This window comes from Staurois parvus, unplaced genomic scaffold (genome assembly GCF_062004578.1).
Source record: "Staurois parvus isolate SC_StPar_1 unplaced genomic scaffold, SC_StPar_1.0 ptg001697l, whole genome shotgun sequence".
In the NCBI taxonomy this organism is placed as follows: Eukaryota; Metazoa; Chordata; class Amphibia; order Anura; family Ranidae; genus Staurois; species Staurois parvus.
In genome coordinates, this window is record NW_028319493.1 from 94,905 (window position 1) to 108,143 (window position 13,239).

Below are 13,239 nucleotides of genomic sequence, written 5' to 3' on the forward strand. Positions count from 1 at the left end.
TCCTGAAGTGACTGTGGAGGGAAATCCCCTCTTATACCGTTCTCACCAGAACAGGGGTCTCCATTGGAAGGGTTCCACTCTAGTCCCGTCCTGCTGGTAGCTGTGACATTTTTTGATTTCCCATCACTTCCTGTCTCCGTGACACCATGACAAATAGACAGGATGTATCTCTTCAGTGGGGACAAAGGCAGGAAGTGCCTTGTGTGCAGGGAAATACCTCCCCTCATTGGACGTTCTCAGGCTCTCAGCTCGATGTTGTAGGATTAGCAGGCAGGAAGTGAGCGGTGCGCAGGGAAACACTTCCCCCCAACATCTGAAATACCTCACTATAGACTGCTAGAGATCGTTAGAATGTCTTCTGAAGATGTCATTTCTGGACAACTAGGACATGTAAGACCTCCCCTCTCCTCTCCTCTCCCCTCTCTTCCCCTCTCCGCTCCCCTTCCCTCTCCCCTCCCCTCTCCCCTCCCCTCCCCCCTCCCCTCTCCCCTCCCCTCCCCACTCCCCTCCCCTCTCCTCTCCTCTCCTCTCTCCTCCCCTCTCCTCTCCCCTCACCTCTCTCCTCCCCTCTCCTCTCCCCTCACCTCTCTGCTCCCCTCTCCTCTCCCTTTTTCTCTCCCCTCCCCTCTCCACTCCCCTCCCCTCTCCTCTCCTCTCCCCTCCCCTCTCCTTTCCTCTCCCCTCCCCTCCCTCCTCCTCTCCCCTCTCCTCTCCCCTCCCCTCTCCACTCCTCTCCCTTCTCCTCCCTTTTCCTCTCCCCTCCCCTCCCCTCTCCTCTCCTCTCCTCTCTCCTCTCCCCCCTCCCCTCACCTCACCTCCCCTCCCCTCCCCTCTCCTCACCTCTCCTCTTCCTCTCCTCTCCCTCCCCTCTCCTCTTCCTCTCCTCTCCCTCCCCTCTCCTCTCCCTCTCTCCTCTCCTCTCTCCTCTCCTCTTCCTCTCCTCTCTCCCTTCCCCTCTCCACTCCTCTCCTCTCCCTCTCCTCTTCCTCTCTTCTCCTCTTCCTCTCCTCTCCCCCTCCTCTCCTCTCTCCTCCTCTCTCCCCTCCCCTCTCCTCTCCCTCCCCTCTCCTCTCCTCTCCTCTCCTCTCCCTCCCCTCTTCTCTCCTCTCCCCTCCTCTCTCCTCTCCTCTTCCTCTCTCCTCCTCTCTCCCCCTCCTCTCCTCTCTCCTCCTCTCTCCCCTCTCCTCTCCCTCCCCTCCTCTCCTCTCTCCTCCTCTCTCCCCTCTCCTCTCCCTCCCCTCCCCTCCCCTCTCCTCTCCCTCCCCTCCCCTCCCCTCTCCTCTCCCTCCCCTCTTCTCTCCTCTCCCCTCCTCTCTCCTCTCCTCTCCCCTCCTCTCTCCTCTCCTCTTCCTCTCTCCTCCTCTCTCCCCCTCCTCTCCTCTCTCCTCCTCTCTCCCCTCTCCTCTCCCTCCCCTCTCCTCTCCCTCCCCTCCCCTCTTCTCTCCTCTCCCCTCCTCTCTCCTCTCCTCTTCCTCTCTCCTCCTCTCTCCCCCTCCTCTCCTCTCTCCTCCTCTCTCCCCTCTCCTCTCCCTCCCCTCTCCTCTCCTCTCCTCTCCCTCCCCTCCCCTCTTCTCTCCTCTCCCCTCCTCTCTCCTCTCCTCTTCCTCTCTCCTCCTCTCTCCCCCTCCTCTCCTCTCTCCCCTCTCCTCTCCCTCCCCTCTCCTCTCCTCTCCTCTCCCTCCCCTCCCCTCTTCTCTCCTCTCCCCTCCTCTCTCCTCTCCTCTTCCTCTCTCCTCCTCTCTCCCCCTCCTCTCCTCGTACCATCATTGAGTCCAAAATCGGTCGTTTTTCATGAATTTTCCAACATGCCTGATCACCGAAAACGGGAGGAACCACGAAAATCGGCCGGTGCCATTGACCTGCTAAGAGAGAGAAAATCATCCAATTAGTCTTGGGTCCGACTTTCGGAAGAAAAATCAGTCGAATCTCAACCCGTGTATGGCCGGCCATAGTTCGCTCTCGGCTCCTATCCTATTGTTGCCGTTTATTAAATAATCCTCCTTCACCTTTTTTCCTCCTTTATCCCATCTCAGCACTGCTGATCTCCTGCTGCCTCTTTGCAGCCACTTCCTATCACTATGCAATCCATCGATGACTGACATTTCTCAGGGCGAGTTCCCTGACGGTGACAACAGTGGACCATGTCTGCGTAATGTGTGTAGAAACAGCCACTTGTAGTCTCCATCAGAAGCCCCTGTGACAGGGTGACAACGCAGGAGAACAAATGTGGGATGGGTTCAGAGCGTTGTCACCCTGTAACAGGAAGTGCTGGAACAAGGACCATCATGGTGGGAATTTGAAAAGATGGAGATATGAAAGGTTATGAACAGAGGTAATTGTTGTACGCACATACGTGTGAAGCCACGCCTCCCCTACAAAGTGCAGGGCCCACCCCTGAGGAAGCCCCTTCTCCTTAAAGCTGCAGCACCAGTCCGGGAGGGGGGGGAGGGGGGTGTACATTCGTGCTGATCAGCTGCATGGAGTTTGAATGGAATGTTTTCAATGCTCAGTGTAATGCACTACCCGTATACAACCCCCCTGTGCTGGATATAGGATGACCTGAGAGGCTGCCATGTTTCCAAGGTGCTAAATGTGACGCCATCTTCCTGACTCCAGTATGTCATCTCTGTCCTCTGGTGTCTTCCAGGCCGTCAGACGGAGGATCGGTGGATGACCGGCTCCCCTGTAAGGGGAAACTCTCCATCTCAGGTCTGTATGTCCCGTATCTTACAATAACATATATACAGTAATATATTCATAAATAATAACAATATCCCGTATATTACTAATAATAATAATAATAATAATAACGTGTAATAAAACCTAATTATACTGTATAATATTATTATAAATACTAAGAAGAAGAAAAAGAGCAAAATCATATTCATAATAATTGCAAAATAGTAATAACTCCAATATACTAATAATAAATAATCATAAATGTGTGTATAAATAAATAATAGAGTGTATGTATTATTATTATTATTATTATTATTTATGTATACACAATGATTATTATTATTATTATTATTACTACAACCACTACTACTACTACTAATAATAATAATAATAATAAAAATGCAAAATAATAACATCAATGATAATAATAATAATAATTGCAAAATAGTAATAATAACTGCAATATAATAATAATAATAATAATAATAAATGTGTGTATAAATAAATAAATAATAGAGTGTATGTATGTATTATTATTATTATTATTATTATTACTACTACTACTAATAATAATAATAATAATAATAATTGTGTATACATAAATAATAATCATTGTGTATTTTTATTATTATTATAAATACTGCTACTACTACTACTAATAATAATAATAAAAATGCAAAATAATAACATCAATGATAATAATAATAATAATTGCAAAATAGTAATAATAACTGCAATATAATAATAATAATAATAATAATAATAATAAATGTGTGTATAAATAAATAAATAATAGAGTGTATGTATTATTATTATTATTATTATTATTATTATTACTACTACTACTAATAATAATAATAATTGTGTATTTTTATTATTATTATAAATACTGCTACTACTACTAATAATAATAATAAAAATGCAAAATAATAACATCAATGATAATAATAATAATAATAATAATAATAATAATTGCAAAATAGTAATAATAACTGCAATATAATAATAATAATAATAATAATAATAATAAATGTGTGTATAAATAAATAATAGAGTGTATGTATTATCATTATTACTACTAATAATAATAAAAATGCAATATAATAATAATTGTGAATAAATAAATAATAATAATTGTGTATAAATAGATAATAATTATTGTGTATTTTTATTATTATTATTATAAATACTGCTACTACTAATAATAGTAATAATAAAAATGCAAAATAATAACACCAATGATAATAATAATAATTGTGTATAAATAAATAATAATAATTGTGTATAAATAGATAATAATAATTGTGTATAAATAAATAATAATAATTGTGTATAAATAGATAATAATAATTGTGTATAAATAGATAATAATTTTTGTGCATGTTTATTATTATTATTATTATTATTATTATTATTACTACTACTACTAATAATGTACTGTAATGATATATATGAGAACTATTTATAAGAAGTGGTGAAATAACTGCTTTATGTGTTTCTGGTTGTCACTGTATATTCCTCCTCCAGAGGTTGGGGTATTTGTAGCCTTGATGAAGGAGGCCCCTTTAGTACCCCAGAAAGATGTTGGCTTCTTCTAAGAGCCCCACCATTAGTGAACTCTTTGTAGACTTGTTGGCGCTCTCATCTTCTGAACACGAAGCTCCTGTTCCCGGGATGTAGTCCATGGTCCTGGTTTACACTATGTAGGCTCACCTCTCCTATATTGTAGGAATCTTCAAACCCATTCTAGATATGTCAACAAACTCTTGGGCACCACCATCTTGTCCTCTCAGCCTTTACCTGGGAGAGACCTTCCCCTAGACCTGTGCTGGATATGGTCATATGGATAGGGCCTCACTTTCACCTTGGTAAGGCTTCTCCTCAAACCTGTTATTGATACAATACCAAAATACAGAGCCCCATCTTTTTGTCTTCTTGACCTTTCACTGGAGGAAACCTCTCCCCAGACCTGTTCTGGATACATTATTATAATTATACAGTATTTATAAAGCTCCAATAGTTCGCTCAGCGCTGTACATTACAGAGGGGACAGAACATGTGACAGAACAATACCAATACAATGTGATACATGAGGGGGGCGAGGGCCCTGATCCTTGGAGCTTACAATCTAGGAGGGAGGGGATGGTGGTACAGGAGGAATAGCTGTGGGGGATGGGGTGGTAGGAAGAGTGGAGGAGATCGGCAATTAGCTGAGGGCAGGCTAGGCTTCCCTAAAGAGATGGGTTTTCAGGGAGCACCTAAAGGAGAGGAAAGTAGGTGATAGTCTGATAGATTGGGGTAGGGAGTTCGAGAGGATGGGGGAAGTCCTGGAGAAGTCCTGGAGGCGGGCATGGGAGGAGGAGACCAGGGAACTAGAGAGGAGGAGGTCTTATGAGGAGCGGAGAGTACGTTTTGGATGGTATTTGGATATTAGGTCAGTGATGTAGTTCGGGGCAGTATGGTGGACGGCTTTGTACGTCAATGTTAGCATTTTGAATTTTATCCATTGGGCAATCGGAAGCCAGTGGAGGGATTGGCAGAGGGGGGTGGAGGACACTGAGTGGAGGCCAGTGGAGGGATTGGCAGAGAGGGGTGGAGGACACTGAGTGGAGGCCAGTGGAGGGATTGGCAGAGGGGGGTGGAGGACACTGAGTGGAGGCCAGTGGAGGGATTGGCAGAGATGGGTGGAGGACACTGAGTGGAGGCCAGTGGAGGGATTGGCAGAGGGGAGTGGAGGACACTGAGTGGAGGCCAGTGGAGGGATTGGCAGAGAGGGGTGGAGGACACTGAATGGAGGCCAGTGGAGGGATTGGCACAGGGGGGTGGAGGACACTGAGTGGAGGCCAGTGGAGGGATTGGCAGAGGGGGGTGACGGATACAGAGCGGTTAGTAAGGTGGATGAGTCTGACCGCAGTATTCAGGATAGACTGAAGCGGGGATAGCCTGTGGTGAGGTAGGCCGGTGAGGAGGGAGTTATCAAAGTAAAAGGTCCCATCTTCTCTTCTCAACCTTTCTCTGAGGGAAATCTCTCCTCAGACCTGTTCTAGATACTTTATTGAAGTCCAGGACCCCACCATTTTGTCATTTTAACCTTTCCTGGTGGACATTGCTCCCTAGACATGTTCTGAATCCGTTACCAAAGTACAGGGCCCCACCAACTTGTCTTCTTGACGTTTCGTTGGAGGAAACTTCTTCCCTGGCCTGTTCTGGATACTCATAGTACAAGGCCCCACCATCTTCTCTTTTCAACCTTACCCTAAGGGAAACCTTTCTTCAGACCATTTCTGGATACATTCTTGAAGTTCAGGGTCCTACCATCTTGTCTTTTTGGACCTTTCCTTGGTGGATACTTTTCCCCAGACCTGCTCTGGATACGTTACCAAAGTACAGGGCCCCACCATCCTATCTTCTTGTGCTTTCCTCAGGGAAAACATCTCCCCAGACCTGTTTTGGGTATGTTATTGAAGTACCCACCATCTTGTCTTCTTCACTTTTCTCTGGGGATACTTCTCCCAGACCCATTTTGGATAGTTCAGGGCCCCATCATATTGCTGTTTCAACTTTTTTTCCTGGGGTGGCTTGGCCCTTGGCCTTTCCATCTTGTCTTCCCAACCTTCTTCCCGGACCTGTTCTGGATGTTTTACTGAAGTCCAGGTCCAGGGCCATTGTTTTGTGGACATTTCCCAGGGAAAACCACCCGCAGGAACACCCAAAAATCCCAGGGGGACAGGAACACAGTCAGGAATTATAGCAGGGAGATCTTGCTGCTGGGGTATCCAAGAGATTTAAGAAGCCTGGGGGGTGGGGGGGCAACTTCTCCCACCAGGCCCCGCCCATAACTGAAATACCACCTTAGTGAAACCGATTCTTGAAGCTGAATTATGTGTACAATTCTATATACATATCTGAGTGTATTTGTCTCTCTGCAGATCTCCGGATTCCCCTCATGTGGAAGGACAGCGAATACTTCAAGAATAAAGGAGGTGAGCCCATAGCAGTGTTCAATGCATTCTGTATAGGCCACGCCCCCAACACCCAATCACAGCACTCCACCCAATATTCCCTGCCCTCCTCGAAGTGTCAGAACTTTACATCAGATAATTCGATGAGTGCATGGTGGTGTCCTCTGTCACATGGAATGGAATGTCTCTCATGAATTCTTGTTATTGCCAGATAAAGTTGTCACGTGTGTGGCGTGTGCTCAGCATTGTCCCTCTTGGTCACACGTTAGAACATCTTAATCAAGCAGATTCGGAAACTGGTCACTCTATGATCCGTGTCCAATAAATGGTGTAATCAGACATGTCACCAATCTCACCTCCCACCTCTCTGTGTGTTGCAGAGCTCCATCGCTGTGCCGTGTTCTGTGCTCTGCAGATCCGAGGGGAGGTCTGTGACACAGAAATGGTCTTCGTGGATCGAACAGCCACAGATATCTGCTTCGAGAACCCCATTGTCTTGTGAGTATCTAGTACATCGTATCGTAATAGGAATGAAAGCCAATCCCTACTGAAATGCCGATCAACCTTTCACCAATCCATCCTGTATTACTGCCCAACCTATCACCAATCCATCCCGTATTACTGCCCAACCTATCACCAATCCATCCCGTATTACTGCCCAACCTATCACCAATCCATCCCGTATTACTGCCCAACCTATCACCAATCCATCCCGTATTACTGCCCAACCTATCACCAATCCATCCCGTATTACTGCCCAACCTATCACCAATCCATCCCGTATTACTGCCCAACCTATCACCAATCCTTCCTGTATTACTGCCCAACCTATCACCAATCCATCCCGTATTACTGCCCAACCTGTCACCAATCCATCCCGTATTACTGCCCAACCTTTCACCAATCCTTCCTGTATTACTGCCCAACCTATCACCAATCCATCCCGTATTACTGCCCAACCTATCACCAATCCCTCCTGTATTACTGCCCAACCTATCACCAATCCCTCCTGTATTACTGCCCAACCTGTCACCAATCCATCCCGTATTACTGCCCAACCTTTCACCAATCCTTCCTGTATTACTGCCCAACCTATCACCAATCCTTCCTGTATTACTGCCCAACCTATCACCAATCCCTCCTGTATTACTGCCCAACCTATCACCAATCCTTCCTGTATTACTGCCCAACCTATCACCAATCCATCCCGTATTACTGCCCAACCTTTCACCAATCCCTCCTGTATTACTGCCCAACCTATCACCAATCCCTCCCGTATTACTGCCCAACCTATCACCAATCCATCCTCTATTACTGCCCATCCTATCACCAATCCATCCCGTATTACTGCCCAACCTATCACCAATCCATCCCGTATTACTGCCCAACCTATCACCAATCCCTCCTGTATTACTGCCCAACCTATCACCAATCCATCCCGTATTACTGCCCAACCTATCACCAATCCCTCCTGTATTACTGCCCAACCTATCACCAATCCTTCCTGTATTACTGCCCAACCTATCAGCAATCCATCCCGTATTACTGCCCAACCTATCACCAATCCATCCCGTATTACTGCCCAACCTATCACCAATCCATCCTGTATTACTGCCCAACCTATCACCAATCCATCCTGTATTACTGCCCAACCTATCACCAATCCTTCCTGTATTACTGCCCAACCTATCAGCAATCCATCCCGTATTACTGCCCAACCTATCACCAATCCATCCCGTATTACTGCCCAACCTATCACCAATCCTTCCCGTATTACTGCCCAACCTATCACCAATCCATCCTGTATTACTGCCCAACCTATCACCAATCCATCCTGTATTACTGCCCAACCTATCACCAATCCTTCCCGTATTACTGCCCAACCTATCACCAATCCATCCTGTATTACTGCCCAACCTATCACCAATCCATCCTGTATTACTGCCCAACCTATCGCCAATCCTTCCCGTATTACTGCCCAACCTATCACCAATCCTTCCCGTATTACTGCCCAACCTATCACCAATCCATCCTGTATTACTGCCCAACCTATCACCAATCCTTCCCGTATTACTGCCCAACCTATCACCAATCCTTCCCGTATTACTGCCCAACCTATCACCAATCCATCCTGTATTACTGCCCAACCTATCACCAATCCTTCCTGTATTACTGCCCAACCTATCACCAATCCATCCTGTATTACTGCCCAACCTATCACCAATCCTTCCCGTATTACTGCCCAACCTATTACCAATCCCTCCTGTATTACTACCCAACCTATCACCAATCCCTCCTGTATTACTGCCCAACCTATCACCAATCCATCCCGCATTACTGCCCAACCTATCACCAATCCATCCCGTATTACTGCCCAACCTATCACCAATCCCTCCCGTATTACTGCCCAACCTATCACCAATCCCTCCTGTATTACTGCCCAACCTATCACCAATCCATCCCGCATTACTGCCCAACCTATCACCAATCCTTTCTGTATTACTGCCCAACCTATCACCAATCCTTCCTGTATTACTACCCATCCTATCACCAATCCTGCCTTTATTACTGCCCAACCTATCACCAATCCATCCTGTATCACTGCCCAACCTATCACCAATCCATCCTGTATTACTGCCCAACCTATCACCAATCCTTCCTGTATTACTGCCCAACCTTTCACCAATCCATCCCGTATTACTGCCCAACCTTTTACCAATCCATCCCGTATTACTGCCCAACCTATCACCAATCCATCCTGTATTACTGCCCAACCTTTCACCAATCCATCCCGTATTACTTCCCAACCTATCGCCAATCCATCCCATATTACTGCCCAACCTATCACTAATCCATCCATTATTACTGCCCAACCTATCACCAATCCTTCCTGTATTACTGCCCAACCTATCACCAATCCCTCCTGTATTACTGCCCAACCTATCACCAATCCATCCATTATTACTGCCCAACCTGTCACCATCCCTCCTGTATCACTGCCCAATCTATCACCAATCCCTCCTGTATTACTGCCCAACCTATCAGCAATCCATCCCGTATTACTGCCCAACCTATCACCAATCCATCCTGTATTACTGCCCAACCTATCACCAATCCATCCCGCATTACTGCCCAACCTATCACCAATCCCTCCTGTATTACTGCCCAACCTATCACCAATCCATCCCGCATTACTGCCCAACCTATCACCAATCCTTCCTGTATTACTGCCCAACCTATCACCAATCCATCCCGTATTACTGCCCAACCTATCACCAATCCTTCCTGTATTACTGCCCAACCTATCACCAATCCTTCCTGTATTACTGCCCAACCTATCACCAATCCATCCATTATTACTGCCCAACCTATCACCAATCCCTCCTGTATCACTGCCCAACCTATCACCAATCCATCCCGTATTACTGCCCAACCTATCACCAATCCCTCCCGTATTACTGCCCAACCTATCACCAGTCCCTCCTGTATTACTGCCCAACCTATCACCAGTCCCTCCTGTATTACTGCCCAACCTATCACCAATCCTTCCTGTATTACTGCCCAACCTATCACCAACCCCTCCTGTATTACTGCCCATCCTATCACTAATCCCTCCTCTATTACTGCCCAACCTATCACCAATCCCTCCCGTATTACTGCCCAACCTATCACCAATCCTGCCTGTATTACTCACCAATCACCAGTCTTGCCTCACATTCATAGAGTCCCATTCAGACATTCGCCTGCCCCCCCCCCCCCCCCCTATTTATCATTGTATTTTGCCTTTTCTCTGCAGCTCGGACGTGGAGCCCAGTTTTGAGCTCAGTCTCCAGCTATACAGCTGTGCTGTGGATGAGGATTTCTCTCTGTCTGGGACCCCCAGAAGACTGTCCACCAAGCTGAGCAGCTCCCTGGGTCGCTCATCGGGTCGGAGGGTTCGAGCCGCCATGGACGGAGCGTCTAGCAATGGAGGAGGAAGCCCCATTCTTCTGCCTGTCCCCAGTGTCCCGTGAGTGACCAGCACTGGCCAGACCTGAGGCCGCCATCAGACCATAATGAGCCCTACATGGACAGGGAGTGACCTCATAATACAAGATGCTCATGTATTGTCTCGTTAGTACACAGGGTCCGATCTGCACTGGGGGCATGTTTATTCCTATGGAGGAGGTGGGACTATCACACATCCTCAGCTCTGACCCAATCCTGGGACAAAATGATGACAATGCAAGGCCTGGGAAGGAAGGGTCTCTAGACTTGTCTCCAGGCAAAGCCTGTGATCCAAGGACCCTTCTATCTGGAGCGTTTCCATTTGTTTGTTTTTCTCCTCTTGGGTGAACTAGATGGACTTATGTCCTTTTTTTCCCTGACAATGTAACTGACGCTATACATGGAATCTTCTCCTTCTACTGGAAGACGTCACCCAATAGGAGGCAGAAGGAAATAATATCCTTGGCCTAGGAGAAACCCAATGATCTCCGATACCAAAGACACATTCTGACCACCACCTCCCTGCACACGTCACCTGCAGAAGGCAATATTTCGGAGTCTTTAATAGGCCCTCTCTATTACCATAGCAACCTTGAACCGTTGCCTTCTCCATGTGACCCATAATGGGCTCATTGTGGGTGTATTGGGGTGATGGTGGCACTACGCTCGATTTGGGTCACACCAATCTACAGAAGGACATCTCATTGGGAAGCCTCATGAATTCCAGCAGCTGGGTGCAGAGGGAAATGTGTAGGTGGATCTCCTGTAGGATCTCATTGGTGGGACGTGTTTCATGATGAGTGATAGGAGGCGGGTCATGTGGTCTCACCTATATATCCGGAATGTTCTGTATGTCCCTCTCTATGGTTTCAGGGGTCCGAAGTTCCTGCTGCTGGCCCACACCAAGCTGACTCTGTCCGACGTCCAGGACGGCTTCCGCACTCACGACCTCACCATGAACAGTTCAGGTAAATCACCGAACCTGCCAAGCGGAACGTATGATTGAGGGTGGAGGTAAAAATGGATGTAACCCTCGATAAAAGCAACAAACGTGTAAAACAGACGCACCACAAACCAGCAGATTTCAGCACAACCATCCCATACTGGATGTGTATCTTCATCGTATATGATGGGTATATGAGGAATGAAGAGTGCGCCCTCGTATGAGGAATGAAGAGTGCGCCCTCGTATGAGGAATGAAGAGTGCGCCCTGGTATGAGGAATAATGAGAGCGCCCTCGTATGAGGAATAATGAGAGCGCCCCCTTGTGAGGAATAATGAGAGCGCCCTCCTATGGGAAATGACGAGAGTGATGGGTATTTGGGGAATGATGAGAGCGCCCCCCTGTGGGGAATGATGAGAGTGATGGGTATTTGGGGAATGATGAGAGCGCCCCCTTGTGGGGAATGATGAGAGTGATGGGTATTTGGGGAATGATGAGAGTGATGGGTATTTGGGGAATGATAAGAGTGATGGGTATTTGGGGAATGATAAGAGTGTTGGGTATTTGGGGAATGATGAGAGCGCCCTCGTATGGGAAATGATGAGAATGATGGTTAGTTGGGGAATGATGAGAGCGCCCCCCCCTGTGGGGAATGATGAGAGCGCCCCCCCGTGGGGAATGATGAGAGCGCCCCCCCCCCCCCCCCGTGGGGAATGATGGGTATTTGGAAAACAGTGAAGGGCTCCACCCTGTGGGGGATGATGGTACTACACATACAATTAAAAAATGGGAATATCCTCCTGCGCTTAATATGAATACGTCCCTATCCTAACAGCTGCTATCACTCTGCCTTAACCAATAAGTCATAAAGTACCATGGATGATGATATTTTATCATTATTATAGGTTTAGATGGTATTTATTATGTGTATATAGGGATTTATTTTAGCGCTTCACTATTTTAGTGTGTACTACACATACAATGCACACGGTACATTCTAGATTCCTCTGTGTCCATGTTGTAGATGAGAGCTCCTGTTGGCTGCCGCTGTACGGGAGTGTGTGCTGCCGCCTGACTGCACAGCCTGACTGCATGAATCAAGACATGATATCCGGCTACCTGCAGATCCAGGTAAGAGATCCACAAGTGAAGGTACTCTACTCTGAGGGTGAAGGTACTCTACTCTGAGGGTGAAGGTACTCTACTCTGAGGGTGAAGGCACTCTACTCTGAGGATGAGGGTACTCTACTCTGAGGGTGAGGGTACTCTATTCTGAGGATGAGGGTACTCTACTCTGAGGATGAGGGTACTCTACTCTGATGATGAAGGTACTCAACTCTGAGGATGAGGGTACTCTACTCTGAGGATGAGGGTACTCTACTCTGAGGATGAGGGTACTCTACTCTGAGGATGAGGGTACTCTACTCTGAGGATGAGGGTACTCTACTCTGAGGATGAGGGTACTCTACTCTGAGGATGAAGGTACTCTACTCTGAGGGTGAAGGTACTCTACTCTGAGGATTAGGGTACTCTACTCTGAGGGTGAAGGTACTCTCCACTGGGGTGATGGTACTCTCCTCTGGGGTGATGATACTGTCCTCTGGGGTGATGATACTGTCCTCTGGGGTGATGATACTGTCCTCTGGGGTGATGGTACTCTCCTCTGGG

The 13,239-nt window shown here is 46.9% G+C and overlaps 1 protein-coding gene across 10 annotated transcripts in view; it reads left to right on the forward strand.

The window, feature by feature from the left end:
* The window catches only part of RTKN (rhotekin), a 100,262-nt gene that overhangs the window by 71,856 nt on the left and 15,167 nt on the right, over positions 1–13,239 (forward strand). For all 10 annotated transcript variants that reach the window (XR_016308639.1, XR_016308640.1, XR_016308641.1 and 7 more), the window contains exons 3-8: positions 2,648–2,709; positions 6,609–6,662; positions 7,022–7,139; positions 10,438–10,650; positions 11,502–11,596; positions 12,596–12,702. Coding sequence is in view for 5 of the 10 variants with exons in the window: in XM_089663478.1 (XP_089519604.1) it covers positions 2,648–2,709; positions 6,609–6,662; positions 7,022–7,139; positions 10,438–10,650; positions 11,502–11,596; positions 12,596–12,702 (649 nt within the window). In the remaining 5 variants the exon portion in view is untranslated. The remainder of the gene's footprint in view (positions 1–2,647; positions 2,710–6,608; positions 6,663–7,021; positions 7,140–10,437; positions 10,651–11,501; positions 11,597–12,595; positions 12,703–13,239) is intronic.